Below are 22074 nucleotides of genomic sequence, written 5' to 3'. Positions count from 1 at the left end.
TGTACGAGGCTGTGGGTAGTTACTGTCAGTTAACAAGGTAAACGGTGTTTTCATGTGAGTAGATTTACTGGAGAGTCCTTCAACATACACTGCTGTTACTGGGAGGTTTCTGTGTCGCTGAAAGGCAAAGAATGTTTGTCTTTGAATGAAGTGATGTGCATGAGAACTAACATGTAAATGATTACATTATGCAAAAATTATAAACCTCTTTTGTTTTAAAAATTCAAAACGCTGACCTAACGCCCCCTCAAGGGCCTCTTTCTCGCTTGATCTGGAGCTTTTGACCAGATCACACTGTCTTCATCTCAGAAAATGAAGTTTGACATTGAACTGTAAAGGTTCACACTTTCTATAAATCTATAAACTTTTTGGGGTCTTCAACAGAAATTCTCAGAATTCATAACTACTGATATATTTGTAAGCTCAGAAAAAACACGTAAGTGGACCTTGAATTGGAGAAGGGAAAGTTTGAACTTTTATACTTCAATGATTGAGAAAAGAAAGATATGTTTGAGCAAGTAAGCGGACCTTGAAAAGAGATTGTTTTGTCATCTGCGGCTTCCAATGTCTTAAGATTTCAGATTTGATCAAATATGCAGACTTGTCTTTGCATACAAACTGCATTCTTCACTTCAGACTGAACTAAAGGATATTTTCTTCTGCACATACAGACAGTAACAAGAACAAAGAAGACATGATTTTACCCTTATTATGACTACGAAGAACACTTTTTCCCAGCATCATCTGAAGACAAGCAGCTATTCTGGGCTGTAAGAATCAGTTTCTCATTTCTTGCATATTTGACAAAGTTCAAATTAATTATGAAGAAAAGAAGGAAAAGTAACCTTTCACTGTTTAAAATATCTTTAATGGTTCAGTTGGTATAGGATTTGGAAGCATTAAGTCAAGACATGGTCAGCAGCCATACAAAACAAAACCAACGTCGACTGAGAGGAAAATAAAATACAAAAGCAACGCAAAAAAGAACAATTAGGCAACGTCAGGTCATCACAGTAAAAAGATACATCGATCCTAGTCAAACTCAACAGCATGCTGAAAATCAAAACCGGTTGCAAGTTCAATGATGATCTCTCTCACTCACACACACACACACACACACACACACACACACACACACACACACACACACACACACACACACACACACACACACACACACACACACACACACACACACACACACACACACACACACACACACACACACACACCTTGAATAATGGCTGTAGCACAACCTTGATAGTTAAATGTACAGTAAGATGCCTTTTAGAGAGAGACAAAATACAATGCATAGACAAATAAAGAATGTTTTAAAACAAGAGTAAACATAAAAAGACAAATGTCTGTCATAGGCGGACAGCGTGATAGATCTGTTGGCTGATTACATCGCAATGATTACTGAGGACATTCAAATAGAAGTTATTGCCAACAACAAATAAATGGATTACACTTTATCCATACAAGAAATGATTTTTTTTTTCTTCTGAAACATTTTAAAAGAGCTAGTAGCTTCCACAAACGTCAAGAATGTACAAACAATGGTGAACGTGCCGAGGACGTGCCACTTGAATGAACATTATAAACCACGAGGCAGACATGCTTGGCTTCAAAACATTACGTTACAATTATTTTTAAGTTATACAAGCTGACAAACTGTACTTAAAATACATTAAATATTGATCATGTCACTAGAAAAACATGTTGGTTGTTAACAAATATTCATTTGAGCTTTTCCAGTTGAGTCAATTAACACAGAGAAGATACTTTTTTTAAATCGGCGAAGGAATAAAAACATGGTTACAAAGTTTTCTTTTATCCATTGAATCCAAACATAAAATCTCTGCCCTAAATATCAAAATGTATTTTTAGCAAATATCCCATTGATAATAGTGCAAGAGATACAGTACAGTCAGAAATAGCACACAGCTTCCATGTTGAGTTACAGGCAGTTCAAAATGTAGAGTTTGTGTGATTTTAGTGTGAACAGAGCTGCGGATGACATTAAACTATCTACTGGTTCTCCATCTTTAATGATGTGTTCGAGGAAGTCAATTCAGTAAACAATAAATTACAACTACAGCGTCTCGTCTCGTATCAATTTTCTTAAATCATTATGTTAATGTTATCTTACAGATAAAAAAAACAAAGACAAAAAAAATACAATTGGCACAATCAATTTTTCCAACTATCTGTACAATAAAAAAAAGGTTTGACATGTCACAATAACCCAAAACCAGTGTTTGTTTGGGGAGAATGTGTACACCTGTGTTTCATGTGATTATGTCTGCTAGTGTCTTTAATTCTTGCACCTTCCTCCAGAGAAAAGCATTGCTGCACTCTCAACAGCCTAGGGTTCAAAATAAAGCAGCAGAAGAACAAGAGGGGCCTCATTTAGAAAACTGTGGGAAGATTCGTCGAGAGGGAAAAACGGCGTGCACTCAAAAATACTCTTCGCTTAACGCAGTTTTCCATTTCCATCATGTCACTATAGCCTCGTCATCCTGCTCTGTTGAGCCCCATAATCAAACATTAATGATTAATGACGGACCTGCTGCGAGTGTTAAGGCACACACATCACTCAGGGTATCATTCTAGTATTTGTATGTGAACAAAAGGTCAGACTACAAATACACAAAGAAAAATTTGGTCTTTAGCCGGTTCGACTTTACTGTTTTGTGTTCGTTGTTGTTTCGGGTTTGACCATTAAGAGACAATAAGCGCGTCACAGCAGCAGTGAGCGCCGTCAAATCATTCTAAATGAGAGAATCAAGTTTGATACCTAAAAGACATGTTGTTCAGGCACTCGCTGAGTGTGTCTAGGTTCTACGACTGACTTTCTGCCACAAGAAGGTGAAAAGTAAACAGGCAGGAATTTGATTTAAAGTGAAATCAATTGTCTGAGAAGAGTTATGAATACATTAGATATTATTTGACTACTTGGCCTTCGGCATGCAGGTTGAAGTAAGCGTGTCGACGCTCTTCAGAAACATCCCAACATCTGCGTGGGAGATGACGAACCCGTCTATCGCGCCTCTACGTATACACACAAAATGTTTATGAATGAGGCCCCCTGTGTGACAGAATACAAAAAGCCTTTATAACACAACAGCTAAATCAAAAAAATTTCAGCCCCATCAGGGGTAAGCAGAAATAATAATACAAAAATCTCTCCCCTAACACGATCAATCCTCACACTCGCTGCTTGACCAGATCTATATTTCTCTTTACTTCAATTAGCTGCTGACTGGTCACTTCCTCCAGTGACCACAGCAGATATAACATGTAACACTGCCTAAAGTCTCAACACAGACAAATTAATACAAAACAAAGCCAAACCACCCACAAAAAAAGAAAAAAGAAACTACATTTGATATTCATCCACACAATCTGTGAGTGTTTTCACTGACTGCCTTGTTGCTGAGGCTTCGACCCACAGCGAAGCACTTGAGTGCAGCTCGGGTAATTTTCGCCAGCTTGTATGAGGAGTCGGGGATGGAAGAGGCTGGGGGGGGAGAGCGAGGCAGCCACCTCCTGGTGTCTCTTCCCCTCCTCTCCTGAGCTCATCAGTGTCGTGTTTGTGGAGTTGCTGTGGATCACGTGCGGGAAGAGGGTGGGGGAGGGGAAGGGGGAGATGCAGGGGGGTGGAAAGGGGAAGGGGGGGGGGGGCCCAGGGTCACTGTCGTCGGTCCTCCGCCTCTGACCGTGAGAACGCCATCACCACGTCCTCTGCACCTGAAAACCAAAAGCAGATTGTCAGGTAAGTCCTCCAAACAACATTAACGATATGAACCCAACATCCTAAATGGGCAGATTCATGGAAACAAATGACAATCTAATTTACTGGAACTGATGTTGGGAATTAGGGCTTTAAAGAGAATCAAGTGTTATTGTGTATTTATTATAGAGGCCAAAATCTGATTCATAATATAAACCAAACATCCTGAAATGCTGAATGTGAGAGACTTTATTTTTTTTTTCTTCAATTTCAATGATTCAAAGAGGATAAAATCAAGACATATTGTTACTTTTATGCCAGTCGATTCACTAATTTTGTCTGGGGAGTGTATTAGTTTGAGATTTTGACAATTACGGTGTTAATGTCTCGGACAGAAAAATTATATTTACTTCCATGTCTAACAGGAAATGTCCCATCTCGATGCTTTACATCGACACTAGGCGTGACCTGTAATGGGCAGTTTCTACTTAGATTGACAGAAAGACACAGGATATGTGCATTCAGATGTATCCACAAGGGGCTACAAATGTGTTGCAAGTAATCAACTGGGATCAGATTTTGCTCTTCTGCTCATATTTGTTTCACATAAAAACACAACGGTGTATGGTTTGAGAAGAGGACATCACCTTCGGTATAGACCAGGTTATTGAGAAACATGCAATCACGGATGCATTTGTATTCACACCACACAGCCTTTCTGTCCCAATGTTGTTTGAACCCCAGTAAGTGTTCAACACGTTATGAACCATCAACTTGTGATCGGAACGGATTTTAGTGCAAAGTGTGAAGTGAGCGAGTATTCTACGGGTCATTGGATCCTGACGCTATCCTGTAAATCCTGTCAGTTGTGACTATAAACCAGAGAGAGAGAATACAACAGCGTCCAAAGTCCTTTTGGGTGAAAGCGGGTAAATTTCATCCATTGCCAAGTTCACCTGCTGTGGAAAGCCACCGCCGGCCATCACAGAGCCCTGACCAGGGATACTGCTGACAGCGGCATCCTGCTCTGCCCTGATAACACTTAGATCTGAGGCTTCTATGCTATTCAATCTCCTATGTTGCTGCAGCTCAGGCAAGATTGTCTGTGAGTAACCAATACTAGATTGCAGCTGAGGATATTAACCTCACTAAGCTCTGGAAAAAAAAGAATCAACGAGCACACAGAAAAGAGACTGAAGTGATCTACAGCACACAGGGTTGTGCTTCTTCTTTCTCCTTTTGTGCCTCTTTCACTTTCACCAAGTTAACGAAGACAAACTGATAATTACCGTCAGTCAGCTGGCTTTTGTTTAACAAGGAATCACTCATTAGTCTGTTGCCAACTGCGATTCATCAAGTCATTCCCACACCTGCTGAGACAGGTTTTATCTGATAAATGAATGTACATTTTACAATTCTGTTTGCATAAGATAAAAAGAAAATTACACAATTCTCATTGACCTCATATATCCAACTGCTCTTCCATAGGCCTACTTTTTTTGGAAAGGACTTGAAAAGTTTCAATTTGAGCAAAGCAGTCTGTAGACTGTCTGAAAAAAGAGAGAGAGCTGAAAAACGCTTCTGCCAGATGAAGTAGGAAGTCCGTCTTGCACTGTTATGCTCGGCAGCCTGGTGAAATTAATTTGCTTCTTGGTAATGGAAGGAAATTGATTGAGACCACAAAGTACATACAGCAACATCTCCAGTCTCCTCAAACCTTTAATTAAAAACACGTCTCTTACACGTCATTTGCCCCTCATTTGAGAGGAGTAAATGACAATGTGGTGCCACAGCCTACAGTAAGTTATGATCACGTAAATATTATTAAAACCGAGTTCCACACCTTTGCAGACAGATGAGGATTTCAAACAGCACCTCATGCATGTCTGCTATAAAAAAAAATTCACACTACAGCCATCAATTACTTGTTAGATTTAATTATTGTGGAGATATGAAAGTAGGCAAGGGGCTGTGAGCTCCCACATGTATTGTGTTTCTCTACTGGGAAGATGATTGCCATGTATCTTTTTTTTTTCCTTTTGGGGGGGGGGGGGCGCTGTTTATATGAACTCTCAAGTTCCTCTTGAAAGCTCATTGGCCAACCAAAGAAGAAACTAGAAACATTGGCACAGATATGCTGTTCGTCTTCAGTTAATAACATAAATCTCATCTGCTTTGAGACAGCACGTAGGGATGATGATGCTTGAACAACAGACAATTATGTAATGCTACACAATAGGAAACTTGACCGGAGCTACACTGCTGCTGAATAGCACTTCTGTTCAAGATGATGTTTTTTGTCGCAAGGACACTCATCTATCACAATAAATGGCAGTCTAAATCATTTTGTGTGAATAAGTTCACCGTTGTGTAACAGGCAGTTCAGAGGAAGGACATGTCGGACACTGTGCAACTTGAGCCCAATGAGCAGCAGAAATGCTCTCAAAATACATCCACAGAGCCAAGTGGACGGCCGGGCTATATCGGTTTTACTTTGACGGAGAGTCATGTGCAGACCCCGCCTTGTGTCTCTCTCACACTCACACTCTCTCACACTCTCTCACACTCTCTCACACACACACACACACACACACACACACACACACACACACACACACACACACACACACACACACACACACACACACACACACACAAGCTTTAGCCAACTCGATGGAGAAGTCAGGTCCCTCAAAGCTGTTGCCTAGCGACAGATAAAAATCAGCCTGCATCAGAGGACGGCAGGCTGCTGCTGCCTATGAGCAAACAGCTCGTTTGTTAGGATGCGGCTCTGTGTCAGTCCGTTCTCCGGCCCCTCCCTCCGCTGTGCACTGATCCTGTACTCATCCAGCCTGGTGGGGGGGTGAATAAAGCGGCTCCGGACGGTGGATTACAGAAATAACAGCAACAACAGGCATATCATCCGATTTGTCCTCAATACACACTATAAATAAATACTAGAAAAGCACCCTCAAATGGACTTTCCAGGCAAAGAACATAGAGGTTAAATTATAACTAGAAAATTCCGCAGGAAATTTTGACAGTGTGGCTGCTACTGCCCGAAGACGTCGCAATATATACACACGCCAATATTACCAGTAGTATCATTGAGGTTCGATTGAGATATCGCTTCTCTCGTGTCTGCATTTTAGATTCATACTCTTGGATTGAATCTTGTATTTGTGGGGCTTTTATTTTGAAAGGGTGGGACTGGGTGGGTGAGAGAGGGGGAGAGGAGACAGAATCATAATGTTTAACACACATACACAGAGGTTATTAAATGACAGGCTCTTGTGTGTGTGTGTGTGTGTGTGTGTGTGTGTGTGAGAGAGAGAGTGAGAGAGTGAGTGAGTGAGAGACAGACAGACCGACAGACAGAGAGAGAGACAGACAGACAGATAGACAGACAGAGAGACAGACACAGAGACAGACACAGAGACAGACAGAGAGAGAGAGAGACAGAGAGAGAGAGAGACAGAGAGAGAGAGAGACAGACAGACAGATGGACAGACAGACACAGAGACAGACACAGAGAGAGAGAGAGAGAGAGACAGACAGACAGACAGACAGGAGGTCTAACAATGCCTTTGACTGAATCTCCAAGTTGTGTGTGTTTAGAGAGAGAGAGAGAGAGAGAGAGAGAGAGAGAGAGAGAGAGAGAGAGAGAGAGAGAGAGAGAGAGAGAGAGAGAGAGAGAGAGCGTGCGTGCGTGCGTGCGTGCGTGCAACTGGTTGCCATGGTGTTGGAGGCAGACTGATTAAGAAAAGTTACAGTAAACAGTGATTTTGAACAAAACTCCTGCCTCCTTTTAACAAAAAGCAGGTATGGTACCATGAGAAAGATAAGGCTCTGCCAAGTGTTGTATGCATTTACTATCTTAATAAAATAAAATGTATTGAAGTGTCCAAAAAAGATGGCAATGTCTTCAATTCAGTTCTGTTGTTTTAACAGAAAGGGTAAACCTAATAAGATCTCATTAACACATAACATATGCAAATGATTGTTTCCATTGAATGTCAGTCAACAGTTTTTTTTTCTTACCTTCACACATATGTGATATTTCAGAGATTTAACAAGCTTTGAAATTAGGTTGAAGGCACAGAGGTGAGAGCGTATTTAAGGAAAACCAGTCTCTGTGTTTCAGTGATTTGAGCCACTTCATAAATCTGAGTCGTTGGCTCTGATTCATGCTGCAGTGACAAACAAGATAAAGTAAGAATCGATACCACTCCGCCCCGGCTTGAGTTACTGACACATGGCTTTCGCTTGAAAAGGTGGGTTTTAAAGATTACACTACGCAGGATTGTAACACAGAAGAAAAAACAAATAGGATTGTGCATCGATAGGCCACGGCCGCAGTGAAAGTTAAAACAAGAGAAGGGACGAGATCAACTGTGAGAGATTATAATATCACACCATGGCTGTGTAATTAGCACTCCAGCTTGCCTCCAGGCCCCCTAATGACACCTGCTCCAAGCTACCGATGCAGCATGTTACAGCAACACCGAAGCCCACAGGAAGCCGGAGCTTTCCTGGGACGACCGAGGCTGCTATGACAACCCCATCCTCGTCTATCCTCCCTCAGACATCCTTCTGGGGAGGAGTGAACTTTCCTTGTCAAATCAGACAAGATAACAAGTCGTGAGATTGCTGGCTGTATGTGTGGCTCTGACAAAGTCTATTGTTTAAAGTGACATGTCGTCAGTCACAAATAGCTTTGAATAGAAGTTGAAGGGGGAACAACGGCAGCCTGATTGTAAAGACAAAAACTTCTGTCCTCCTCATAACGCGCTCTAAGAACTCTGCACCACAGAAGGTATTCAATGTACACTAAAAAAGAGCCCCAATAAAACAGGCCTCACTTAACAAGTTCACACTTCATTTTCAATCACAATAACAGCGTTCAAACGTAGCCCTCCGTTCCTTAGCTACATCAAGGTATTCCAGCTGAATGAGAAAGAAGCTCCAGAGCCTTTTGTGCAGAGAATTCCTATTTGGCCTGATTAAAATTGAAAAACAAACTTATGTTTTTGCATGTATGGTAATCAGCCAATTAAAACATGTTAAAATGCTAATTCTGTGACCCAAAGACATAAAAGAAATATGAACGGCAGGTCCAGAGTTGATTTTCTCTTGTTTCTTAAAAAGGAGGACCAAGAACTACATTTGACAGCTGCTCAGAGTTTGAGGGACTGATCCGGGGATTGAGCAACATTTCAATTAGTCTGGGACAGAATAGACGGCAACACCTACAAATCTGTTTTCTTATCAGAATATGCCAAAGCTGACAACAGCAATAATGTTATCCATTTGTCGCATTAGCTTTTTGTTCTGCTCTCACACCTGCATTTCTATCTAACATTTCCTGAGCACAGCCCGGCCTTGACTGAGAGTAATCAATACCTGAGTGCGTCTCCACAACAGGATAGTGCCCTCAGCGCCCTCTAAGTATGCCGCCACCCGATCAATGAGGCCGTGTCTGACACGTGACACCATGGCTCTGTGCTGAGACCCCTCGAGGACGCCGGTATCGGAGCATCCTGCACCAGCATGCCCAAACCGTCGCTGGATATAGTGGATGAAAAATCTCTCTGGTTGGAGCTATCTGTGACCTTTAATGGTCAGATGGCTCCAATAATAATAATAATATCTTCTTACTTTTCCAATTCAAGAACTAATATTGTATAAGGAGTAGCCTGTGGAATATTCTATAAACCTTTAAAGTAGCTGATTAAACGGTATTATTTGACAAGCGAAAGGAGGTGAGTCATCCACTTGTAATTACTACTCTTCAAAACACCAAGCTGAGCAGCAATGACAGTAAACTGTGTGCTTTTTTTATTACTAAACCAATATTACGCTATTTCCATCAAAAGCCTGAGCAGGAGAGGCAATTAGCTTCTGAAAACAGCTTTGTCAAATGGCATCAAAAAGCAGTGTGGAGTTTATGTCTACAGCTCAAACTAGATATTTCTCAAAAGACATTTTAACTCAGTCGTTATTCTTTGAAATTGTCTTCTTAAATTGGAAAATATTGCCCACGCTAACCTGTTCAGAAATAATAAAATGAACTGCTACTTTACCAGACACGTACGCGGTCTGTGAGCAGATATATCAATGATGCAAGATCAGACAAAGACAAACAACCTTTGCCTGGAAATGTGCTGGCTGGTAACAGACGGTGTCTGCTGCACTACTGCTGCATACAGAAAGGTGAGGAGAAGGTCTACCGTCATTAGAATAAAGTGAGAACAGAGAGTACAACCTGATTTACCTCCACACTCATGTCCAGTATAATTAACACATAGAAATTCAATCAACGCGAGTGTCTTTCCCCAAAATGTATGAATATAATTCACACAATTACCTATATTTTGAACAGGAATCAAATAAAACCTCACTTTGTAATAATTCACACTGGTATTATTTTTTATTTGAAAGCTGTGCTTCTGTAAAATAAAATGTTAAGAGGCACAATGTTGCTAGGCAATGAAATGCCTCCTTTCATCTATTTCCCCCCCATTACCAAGTCTAAATGAGATCAAATAGTGGACTTTCCTCTTCACGCTACCTCAAAGGATCCTGAATGTGCTGATACCTACAAACTGCTGTCCTTCAGCGCTGAATATTTAAAAGTGATTAACGCTCAGCTATCTACACACCTAATCACTGTACTTTGGATAAGATGCACACCACAAATAATTTATTGGCACGCTGAGGATGTGGCAGGCTGCCAAATTACACTAAATGTGTCTATTTTTGTGATGTATAATGCATACTGGGAGCACCTTTCACCAGTCCTATTCGTCCATAATTAATGAGGCTCTTCTTAGCTGTATTGATAGCACAGAGACATGGAGTCCTTTATCTACTAAAGGGCAGGAAGACAGAGGCGGAGGGTACTTAGCACAAACAGACATCTTGTTTGAAGTCAAAAATTAATAACTTAAAATATGTGCTGATCTCACTTTTGGTGTTGCACTTTTCAAGACCCGATACAATCCTTCCCATCTGATGCAACGCTTCATGTTCTGCTCAATGAAGAAACACGCTGTAATAATGCAATCCACACTGCATGCCCATGACGCAATTATACACATTTAAATTCTAAAGGTGCAGCACATTTCTCCAGAATGAGCCTAAATTCAACAAAATGTGACTCCACAATTTCACTACCCTGTCGGTTAAAATAAATATAATAAAAAAACAACAGAGGAGGACAAAAAGACATGGTCACTGCGCCTTTTACTCGCCTCCTTAATACCCTGTAAAATCAAATCCTTCTCCACACAAAATCACATCTAAAGGACACGGACAAGGAGACATAACTCTTCATTGTAGGTAAAGTGTCGCAAGCAATTTTTGTGACTTAAAGCTCACCGGAGGGACTAATATCAGAAGGGACAAAGCAAGGCCTGGGCCCCCGCAGGTTTACCACAGGAGGACAGCGGGGCTCCTATCTGACAGCCTGGAAAGCAGCTGATAAGTCTACTTACAGAAAATATCTAAATAATTATTTTTTTTAACAATTTGCTGCTGCTTTTCCATGTAACTGCAGTGTCACACACACACACACACACACACACACACACACACACACACACACACACACACACACACACACACACACACACACACACACACACACACACACACACACACACACACACACACACACACACACACACACACACACACACACACACACACGTTTTATTTCATCCAGCACCCTCTTGTGGTTTGAAAAATGTAAAAACTGTGGAGATTAAGAAATTAAGAAAGCTCAACAGCACCCCCTGATGCCCTGAAAAAGCATCACATGTAAGGTCAGTCATACAACAACCATAATGAACAGTGATTTGCTTTATCGCATAAACACGTCGATATCTGAACTCGGTCTGGGCCATTCGTGAGAGGCAGCGGTGAAAGCAGCGATGCACTCATGCAGAGGGTGAGTCACTCGGTTCCAGTCAGCCGTACTTGTTTGCTGTGTGAGTAATCTCGCAGTGCTGGTGGGCCGCTGAGTCAGCGCCAGTGCACAGTAAGGGAAACCCGTTAGGCCTGCTGGGGTTACAGGACTCAAGAGGAGCGATGTGTGTGCGCCGAGGGATTTGCCCTCTTTTTTGTGGTCTGAGCAAAGTAGCACTTCTGTGACATGTGAAAGTGGCATTTGTGAGTCGATGCAAAACGCATTCTACCCGTATACCTTCAACAGCACTTTAAATGTGTGTGTGTCACAGCCTTACCCTGGTCTATGTTGTGCTGTGGTAGCTGGCTCATCTGACTGTGGACCACACCTGCGTAATTCCGGAGAAAAGCCTCTTCGCTGGGCGTAAGCTGAAGGGGAGTGAACAAAGTGACAAAATCAAGTTTTCAAACAAGAACAAACTGTTCTTATTATAAAAAAGTCTTATCTTGAGAGAGAACACACAAATGCTCTTCTCATAATAATATCAATCAACATGATTCTCCCATAGGCGCGTGATATTTTTGGATCCAAAATAGTTTTGAGTTAGAATTAGGTATTAGAAATAATTAGGAATATTTGACCGTTCTGCTCATTTAGAAAGTAAAAGATGTTTTTAAGATTGATCGGAGAAAATGTTGTTTTTGCTGCTTTCAGTCACCAAAAGTAGAGCATCTTATTATGTTGTCTCCTGGTAACAAGCGTCTCAACTCTGTGGTTTTAGCTTTGCGAAACACTTGTTTGTTGCCTGGAAACCAACACCTACTTGTATAAAATGTCCTTATAGCAACAAACCTATGAAAACACTCCTGTAAGAAATGGATTCATATTTGAAGAGTCTTTCCGCCGTTGAAAAAGACCAACAGAGTGATGTGAGAGGACGGGAGGGGAGTCGTCTCTGACTTTTTGGTTTCTTTTCCACACAGGTTTTATCATTTTAAATCTTCTTATCTTTTAAAAAGAAAGGTTTAAAGGCTGACAGGTTTACATAACATACTTGCTTCTGTAAGCTTTAGATTTTTCTGCTTCTTTGATCTTCAGAGGCTCAAAATTAGTTAATCTCTGCTCAATTCCTCCACCATGTCATTCAGTACCAGATACAGTATATTGTCACTACCTGAGCTGAACATATAAGCTGCTATTTGCTCTGTGTTTGTATTCCCTCCATAATGACATACCTGTGGTTTCCATGCTGCTATACAGAGACCAACAGGAGACTTTGATTGAGATGGCCACCAGTAAAATTAAGAATACAGTCAATTGTGATTTCACTTTTAGCATAGGCCTCAGTCTGCCCATTGTACTCACCTCTGCACCAGAATAGACTTGTGCCACTCTAAAGCATGGACGACTCAAATGGAGGTCTTTATATATTGTGAATCTGTTTTGAGGTCTTTCATATGAAATTGCTTGCTCTAAAAGCCAATCTTTGTGTGTTTATTTTCAAAGCAAGTCTAAAAGGGTCTTCTACTTTCGTCTGACCAATGACAGAAACATAATGATATGATGATAACAATGTTTTTTGGTCTTTGAGGTGTGCATGAGCTGGACAAGCAACGCTAACATTTATTTTTTGCTGCTATTTAAATCTGTAAAATGTGAATACTGAAATATTAAGTGTCACATGTCCATAGTTTGAATCGAGACACTGCACTCACATTTGATCCCATTTTCTTTAGCATGAGCAGGACCCGCACTTTCTGTTGGACGTACATGTCTTCAGGAGACTTCCCCGGGGCCTCCTCGCGGTTCATCCCCCCTGCTCCTGTGGCTCTGGACACACAAACAAATCCATGTTACACAATAACTGCAACAACAAAAAATATCTAAGCAACACAAACACTCACAGTGTCATTAGAAGTTAAAAATACTTGAAGACTGAGGTTGTTTGAGCCACACTATCTGACCATAAACCGACAGACATCGTTAGTGGCTGAAAAACGTCTTGTTCAGTGTTCGGTTGTACTTAGCTCCACCCTCTTCTGTCACTTGTGGTTGCAAAAAGCCAAGATGGCGACGGCCAAAATGCAGAACTCAAGGCTTCATAACGGCCGCCCAAAAACCAATGGGTGATGTCACTGTGATCACGTCCACTTCTTATACGGTTTATGATTCTGTCTGCATTTCAACTATCATATGTTTTTCTGGCCTGACTTTTCAGACGTACAGCACTAGGCTAGAACTAGAGGTCTCACTTTGAGGGTAAATGATCCAGACTGTTGTTATATTATATAAATTAAGTGCTCACAGAGTCCAACAACAGTGGTGATACGATAAGTCAGAGGCCTCGTCTCAGTGCAGTCACAGTGCAGGCTCGGCACTTCACACCGTGAATGGCTGTCATTAATATTGCATGGCAGTTTTCACACAGATCTCGCCCCTGCCTGCTCCTTCCATCTCATATTCTCCGTCTAACTAATGACCTATTTTCTCTGTCAGTCTGCAGAGATGCAAAATATAGGCAAGGGGGAAGAAAAAAGGGGGGGAGGGAAACGAAGGCGATAAAAGGAGCTGCCAAAGCTAATGCGGATGACAGAAAAGGGATAGGTTCCACTGTGATAGCACACACACACATCAAGGTCAGCTGTTGTCGCATTACATCTCCGTTACGACACACCAACAAGATGAAGCATGCAGCGCGGCTTGACGTGCTGCCTAAATGTACTAATTGAAATAAAAGAAAAGAAAAATACATTGAAAAGGATGAATCTGGTCTTAAAAAATACCAAAATTTCATGGAGAAAATATCAGTATGCAAGTCAGGATTCGTTCTCTCCTAAGAATCTTTCATAAAAAGCCAGAGGGAGCCGCACTGACTATGATAGTTCTGGCAATTTATTTTGGCCTCTTATCTATACAAAGGACCACTAATGCATGTTGACAGGCCGTTTGATGTGGGGTTATATTTAATTGAGGAGCTAGCTCGTCGTCCCCACTTCCCAGAGCCCGGAGGGGGGAGAAGGATGAATGGGGCACCGTTGGCCATTGGCTGGCGTTTGGGTGCCACTGTGAGCGTGTGGATTCATCCAGATCAGAGCAGCTGGAGCCCAAGTTCCTGGCTATGGGCCTTAGAATTATAGCAATCTTTGGTGGCTGTTTAGAGCAAGCAAATAACACTTGACCGTGTCTTCTTGTCTGTTTTCAGCCACAGGACACTGAATGAGGGGAAGATGAGTATATCAGGTGTTCACTTCCCCCTGAGCGTCGGGCATCGTTTAAAATCGGAGAGCCGCTGAAGTCTCGAAGCAACATGAAAAGATCTCGCTGGTGTCAGTTGCTCAGTACACCTTTAGGGAGGATATATTGGCGGCGAGGGTGAAAGGGGTGGCAGTGTTTTCATATCAGCAGCAGTGACACGTTTGATCAAGTTTCAAAGCTCCTTTCGCCAGACAAATGGAAGAGCTAAGACTTGAGGCAGAGAGACGACACACAGAACGAAGCTTGATACAAACTCAGGAGCACCAGTCGGCGTGCATCAGAAGCTCACTGGGAATAAAACGGTCACTGCGTGAGACTGGATAGAGAGCAGAGTGTGACTGAAGAGAACAGTACTACTCCAACTGTCAAAAGGGTGCCATCTTGTCTTGAGATTTAAAAAAAAAAAAAAGAAAAAAAAGAAAAAAAAAGACATCAATGATGTACCAAACATCCATTGATATTCAGTCATATTTTGAGACTTGACAATTTAACCATTTTCATGTCCGCCGCCGCACAAAAGACGGATATATATTCCACATTCATCATCTGTAAATAGGCCCACTGCTTTCATGACTGAGGCATTTCTGATCCTCTGATGTTTGCGTTTGAAGTATGAAAACTGGCCATATTTAGTACCATCTCTGCCCAGGCTGCTGTTTTGAGGGGTGCAATTTGTATTTTCACCAGCCTGAAAAAACTAAATGTATCTTATCCCACTTCCATGGCAATATATCTGCTATAAGAAGAACAAAAGGGTGCAAAATCCCATCCCAGGTAGACAAATCATGGAAATGGAAATGAGGTTGATCAGTGATCTTCCATTGTCACACAAAAAAGAGGAAAGGGAAAGGAGTCATTCTTTTTTTGGATTTCACCTTTTCTTTCACAGGCTAGAAGGGCAGAAACACTCATTTGTAGAAGACTATTTTTGGCAGCAGAGTAGCTACAGAACTGTGAATCATGACAGTTCTGGTCCTCAGTGAACTGGACGACAACATGTATACAACAGTGATTAACATTGTGCATAATTACGTAATGGGTAGTTTCATCCGTGCAATCCTGCTGAGCAAACTAGCTTTCCAACCATGTTTATAATTCCAACAATGCGCCAGATGGTACTCGGCTGCCTGGCAAACAATGCCTCAGTGCCACAGACTTAGCCTCTACATAATGGCTTCCTGGGTATCACTGCTGGATTACAGCATTTTAAAAACACACCGGGTCAAGATAAAGTCCAGCTCAAACATGATTTTAAAGCCAAAAATCACATAATGGGTGACAAGTGTATTATGAGTGGCCTGTATCAAGATACAGGCCACTCATAATACACTTGTCAAATAGGCTATTTGATGATGACGATTCTGCAACTATTTTTGTTAGCAGAGTTAATGTTGATTTATTTATTTATTTATTATTATTATTAGCTTCATTGTTCTATAAGTAAACAATAGTGAAGAATGACTAGAGCCTACGGTGAGGTTCAAATTGCTTGCTTTTTTTGGTAGAAAAATCCAACTTTTTATTACAGAAAATCCAGTCTGACCAATAAGATTGTAAGAGACTGGCAGAATTTTTCTGTAATGTTTTTTTCAAGCTGTGTTCTGAAGATTTCTGGGAAGACAAACTCTTACAGAGGACAATGTCTGAAGTTGTCAAACAACCGGGTACATCTAGACCACTCCTTGACAGGCGGCTAGACCTCAGCTGCTTTTTGTATGAACATTGTTTGATCTGACACATCCACTGAATAATTTCTAACAAGGCTGCTTAGAAATATGGGAAAAAAATAAATAAATCATACAAATGGATTTGATCAGGATGCCGTGACAAAGAGGAAAATGACAAGTGACTCAACTCCGCTAAAAACCTCTAAATAGTGTTCAGGAAAGAAACCTTCCTATGTTTAGCCTACTTGGGTCATTCTAGCATTATTCTGATGCAACACTCTCTTCTGTGTAACATGTCTGAAATCATTTGAAGGACCACAATAGGGATCCTGACAGAGTCCTTTGTGTGTGCCTGATGTTCGGTTCTCGAGGTGGGCTGGCTCAACACTAATCCCTCGAGGGATTGCTCAGCTAGCCTCAGACGTATGCGGCTAATATTCCAGACGTAATCAAAGGCTTTCTTTAATGCTGATCTAGGCCTCCCCCCTCTCCGCCCGCATCGGGCTCTTGTCAGTGTTGCCATGTAGGGTGGAGACATCGAGCCCCTCTAGGCAGCCCAGCTACCAAAGCATCACTGATACTGAACCGGGAAATCTCAAAGAAAAAAGCAACATGAGGGCCATCAAATCAAGTTAGTTATATTGGTATGAAAATCAATATATTGTGTGATGCTGAGTCGCAGCTTAATCTTTATAACCATGTTAACAGTTAATTATTTCTAGCAGGCCAGCCTTGTGTCAGTGTATGGAGTTTTAACATTTAAATGATGGCATCCAAGTATATAAGTTGCATTGTAGTGTTTAAAAAAACTTTACAATGTGTACCAAAATATGTACTTTGATAAATATACAGTTGTCTATAAAAACAGTATCAGTATATTTAGGTCTTGAAAAAAACATATATAAAATATAACTATTAAAAAGAGCCAAGGTTAAAATCTGATTTAGAAATCACTGTTAACTTCAGCGTACGGGAAAATTTCAAACAGCTACTGCACATGACTGCAAATTACACACTTAGTAATGCCGTTTAAAAAAATAGAGCGAAGTCTATCCACTGCATGGCCTCTGCATTCCAGATTTCTTATGTACACTTGTGTATCAGTGTACATTAGTGTCTCCGAGAAACAAAAACATGGAGAGCACCGCTTCAACACTGTGGCCACACAGTGGAGTGGGGATCTGCTGCCAGAGATTACAGTATGCAATGTGATAGGCCCGCACATTTGCTGAGGGTCATGAAGGGCAGGGGCTGCCAAAGTGCACCGGCCCAGTCACACATGGTCCAGTCACACATGGCCCAGTCCACTTGTCAGGTTTGTTGTTGGCTCTAGAATCAGCTGTGCACATAACGCACGTCTGATTGCTTAAGAAATCAAATTCCCCCAGCGAACAGAAAAACAAAGAAACAAACTTCTAAGTTGACTGACAAACCAAGTTTAGCTTTACACAAATGCCGCTAAAAGCCTGAACTCTGTAAGACCCCAAGAGGTCAATAGCCTCCAGCTGAAACCGAAAAATAACTAAGAATTCAATCATGAGCTGCGCCAACATCCCAAACAAATGTGTGAGAAACTTCAGTAAGCTAGAAGTCTGGTGTGGCTGCCAGCTGAGCCGCCAACAACCTGGCCTGGTTCTGCAGAGCAGCTGTGTCCCTGCAGGTACACACACACACACACACACACACACACACACACACACACACACACACACACACACACACACACACACACACACACACACACACACACACACACACACACACACACACACACACACGAATGCACAGACACTCTTCTAATGCTGGCTTACCATGTCACGAAACCAATTAAAACAACGAGTGGTCTACTGAAATTAGGACAGAACAATATTTTTATTCAAGTCCGTAATTCAGCAAAATAAAACAATTAGCTTGTTTATCTTGTGACTTTAAGAAATCTTGTCACAACGCCGTACGACCGTATAGAAAAAATTAGGAATTTAGGATGAAGTAAAACAGGAAATGGCAGTAAATACTCACTTTTTAGATGTTGGAGCCACTAAATGACTATTTTGCCTGATTACTGATTTCTGAAGATCGTTAGACGATCAAAAGGTGTTGACAATTTATTTCTGTCAATCGACTAAATGTTTCAGCACAATAAAAAAAGAAATCCTACGGCAATTTTGATAGTGATGTAAGTCCTATCACCCAGTCTCTACCCATCCAAACCTGCAGGAGACACAACAAAACCATTTGAGCAGCTGGACACCCAGCAGAGTGTCTCCCTCTGGGTCGGGGCAGCTTGGGGTCTGGAAACAGCAGGAGCCAGACGGGTGGACCCTGCAGACTAGAAAAGCTCTGGCTTGGACTTGCTGTCTTTTGTGTGAAGCCATCTCCTCACATGTACAGTGCCCACAACAATGGCTACAGTATTTGGGGACAATGGTGATGAACTGGATTGTGAAAACATGATTGATAAGTAGGTCATGTCTTGTTGTCACCACGTGAGGCATGAACTCAAACAATCCTGCTCAACTGTACAGGCTTAGTTCATAGCTGGGTTTCTGGGTGTGCTTAACTGTCCTTTGACTATTTCTGTGCCACATTATGTAGATACTAGGCCCTATTACAGCAGACAGGACATTTGACAAATTTATACCGCAAACCACTAGAAAACTTTTCCTACACAGTAAAAAAAATTAAAAATATTGTTCCCAATTATTTAGCTTCTACTAGGCTAGAAAATGATAGTGTATATTTGTAATGTTTAAGTTAAATTAAGAACACGTATGACAATTTTTAAGCAAAACCTGGCAACCTGATCTTGCAAATGTTTCCACAATACCAATTTTGATACAACTGAGTTTTTCACCAGCCATGGATCCGATATACCATAATTAAATCTCGTCTATGATCTCATAACATCATAGCTCACTCCTCAGGGTCCCTCAAAGGAATTGAAACAGAAGCTGCTGCCTTAAGCTGGTCCTTCGGGGGTGCAGCTGCAAGATTTCAAAAGCACCCAGGCAGGGAATGAAATTCGTAAAAGTTATAGGATGTATGTGATGGAACATTACAATTCCTTGCAAATGTGCAGGATGCACAAAAGACAAAGAACTGTGAGCAGAAAAGATGGCTATGCACTCCAGTTTGTTTCTTTAAAAAAATCGTTTGGTGGTCATCCGGAGGCCTCTGTCATCTGGACTGGGTGTGTAAGCCACGAATGAATCCAAGCAGCTCCGGTATCGCCGTGTCAGGCCACAACAGGCCACTTTGGGGGCCGAGTAAATGCTGACAGCCTGACAAGTGTGGGTGCCAAGCACAGAGCAAGAGGTTGTGAGATGAACCAGCCCTCCCTCCCAAACTCCGCTCACGGGCAGCTGATGAGGTCCCCCTCGGGGACTCAAGCAGCCGCTGAAGAGCACCTGCTCCGACCGTGAGGAGGCGAGGGACGCAAGGCCACGGGGTCCTAATCTCACTCCAAATGTCCATCCAGTGAAGGGAATGTGCAAACTAAGGCGGGCATGGCATACTGTGGTCCGTGACCAACTCTGCTAGTTGCCAGGAGGATTCAGAACGCTCGCCCGTGGCCAAACCCTGAAACCCACTGAATGCAGCACTCATCAATGCCCCCGCTGCCGGCAGGGCGCCAGCTTCACCACTCAAAGGGTTGTCAGCTCTCTGACATGTGGGGGAAAGCAGACACTGTAAAAGGCAGCAGCGTGCCACAATGCATCCATGGGTGATCCAAAAATAGAAAACCCAATGAAGGAGTTGTGTGAAAAGAAAACTTGAACATGAAAAAACTCAATTTAAAGAAAGCAGCTTCTGTGTCTGGGCAGCATTGAATGTTCTCTATGCCTAATCATTACCTTGGCTGAGTGGTAGGTGTTTGAGTGGGACAAATGGGTCAGCAATGTGTCTTTAACACTTAATGTAGGCGTGCATCATGTACACAAAGTCTGCTGAATCCCTGTTGTGATATCCTCATTTAAGATGCGTTAACATCATAACGTTGGTAACGTTGCAAGTGGACCAAACTAATACAACCTAACGGCAACGTTTGTCTGCAAAACGTTGCACACGTTAGCTGAGATTTTTCGAGTTTTTGATCATGTTAGTTTTCTTCAAAGTCTTCTTCTTTAACCTCTGACTGAAAAATAACAAACAAACATGTGTGGACGCCGAATTAAAAGAAGAACCCGTTGGTTTTCTCAGAGATGGACACACACATCATGAAGGAGCTTGTTATCATGTTGCGGGACGCACACTGTTCAAACTGTAGCAGCGCTCATGCTAGCAAGCAGCGAGCCTTCAACGCATTTTCGACATGAATCTTCATCAATATCCGTCGTGGTAAAAATATATGGACGGTACACTCAATGACTCTAAAAGTCACGTTCATTTTGCCCTGACGATAATTTAATTTCGTCTCCGCCAAACCCCAGGGATACATTTGACCAAAATCAGCCGATGCTAACCAGCCGAGCTAGCTCGCTAGCATGCCCGAGACAAAAGCCTGAATGAAGTTCCTATGGGTGCAAACACCATCCAGGTACCGCTGCTCTCTGCCAGAAGTGTAGACGCCAGGAATCAAACGCACGTATCGATTCAAAAACCCCTGACAATGTGGACCTCGTCAAGACAACGGCACATATGAGCTTACCCCTCCTGGTCCAGCTTTTCTTTCTTCTATGCTCTGTTTGAATGGTGTGTTGTTGTAGGAGGGCGTCCTGTTCCGGGGTCACATCCCTCCAGTCGGCAGAAGCTTCGGAGAACTACTGACTCAACGCAGCGAGAGTCCTGCTGGATGTTCAGTACCGCTACCGGGCACAGGGGGCGCCCCCCGGCACAGACAACACTACATGTAGGATCTATTACTGAAAGTTTACAAAGTAACAATACATCGTTCATAGGGATCTTACATAGGGAAAAGTACTACCAAAAGTAAAAGTACTCACTACGCAGAATGGCGCTTTTCAGAATAATATATGTCACATCACTGGATTTTAATTAGTAATCCATTAATGTGTAAGTATCCCTAATGTAGCAGCAAGTAAAGGATAGCAGCTAATTCAAACTACTTTCTTTGTCTGCTTTATCCATAATAATACATCATGATTTATTAGTAGATTTGGGTATTGTATTAATAATCTGAATCTGCAAAGTAACTAGATATCAAATACATGTAGTGAAGTAAAAAGTGCAATATTGCTTCTAAAATACAGTGAAATAGTAGTATAAAGTAGATTAAAATGGAATTACTCAAGTAAAATACAAGTGCCTTACAGTACTCCACCACTGCTAAACACAAGTCTGAAAAACAAAAACTTTGCTGATACTATGAACCAACTCATTTGATTGGTACTCTGCTGTCTGGGGGAAATGTTACTTATAGAAACCTTCTCCCTTCCTTGTCAATTACTCCAATTTGATGTTTTTTTGTTCTTTATTTTTTAGGCAATCTACCCTGCAAGAAATGTATTACCCACAAAGATTGATATGTTCCAATATCAAACCATGTT

General features: G+C 41.8%; 1 protein-coding gene across 1 annotated transcript; it reads right to left on the bottom strand.

Moving 5' to 3' along the window:
- Window positions 1-846: 846 nt before the first annotated feature.
- Window positions 847-21341, bottom strand: ctnnbip1 (catenin, beta interacting protein 1). The gene is made up of 4 exons (XM_068733399.1): window positions 21216-21341; window positions 13361-13475; window positions 11983-12073; window positions 847-3753 (listed from the first exon to the last, which is right to left on the bottom strand). The coding sequence occupies exons 2-4, from the start codon at window positions 13454-13456 to the stop codon at window positions 3695-3697; spliced, it is 246 nt and encodes an 81-aa protein (XP_068589500.1). The 5' UTR covers window positions 13457-13475; window positions 21216-21341; the 3' UTR covers window positions 847-3694.
- Between the last annotated feature and the right edge of the window lie 733 nt (window positions 21342-22074).

The sequence above is a fragment of the Cebidichthys violaceus genome, unplaced genomic scaffold (genome assembly GCF_023349555.1).
Source record: "Cebidichthys violaceus isolate CVI_PGR_0920_01 unplaced genomic scaffold, fCebVio1.0.p SCAF_6, whole genome shotgun sequence".
In the NCBI taxonomy this organism is placed as follows: Eukaryota; Metazoa; Chordata; class Actinopteri; order Perciformes; family Stichaeidae; genus Cebidichthys; species Cebidichthys violaceus.
Note: the sequence above shows the minus strand (reverse complement) of the source record. Positions and strands in the feature narration are given on the sequence as shown.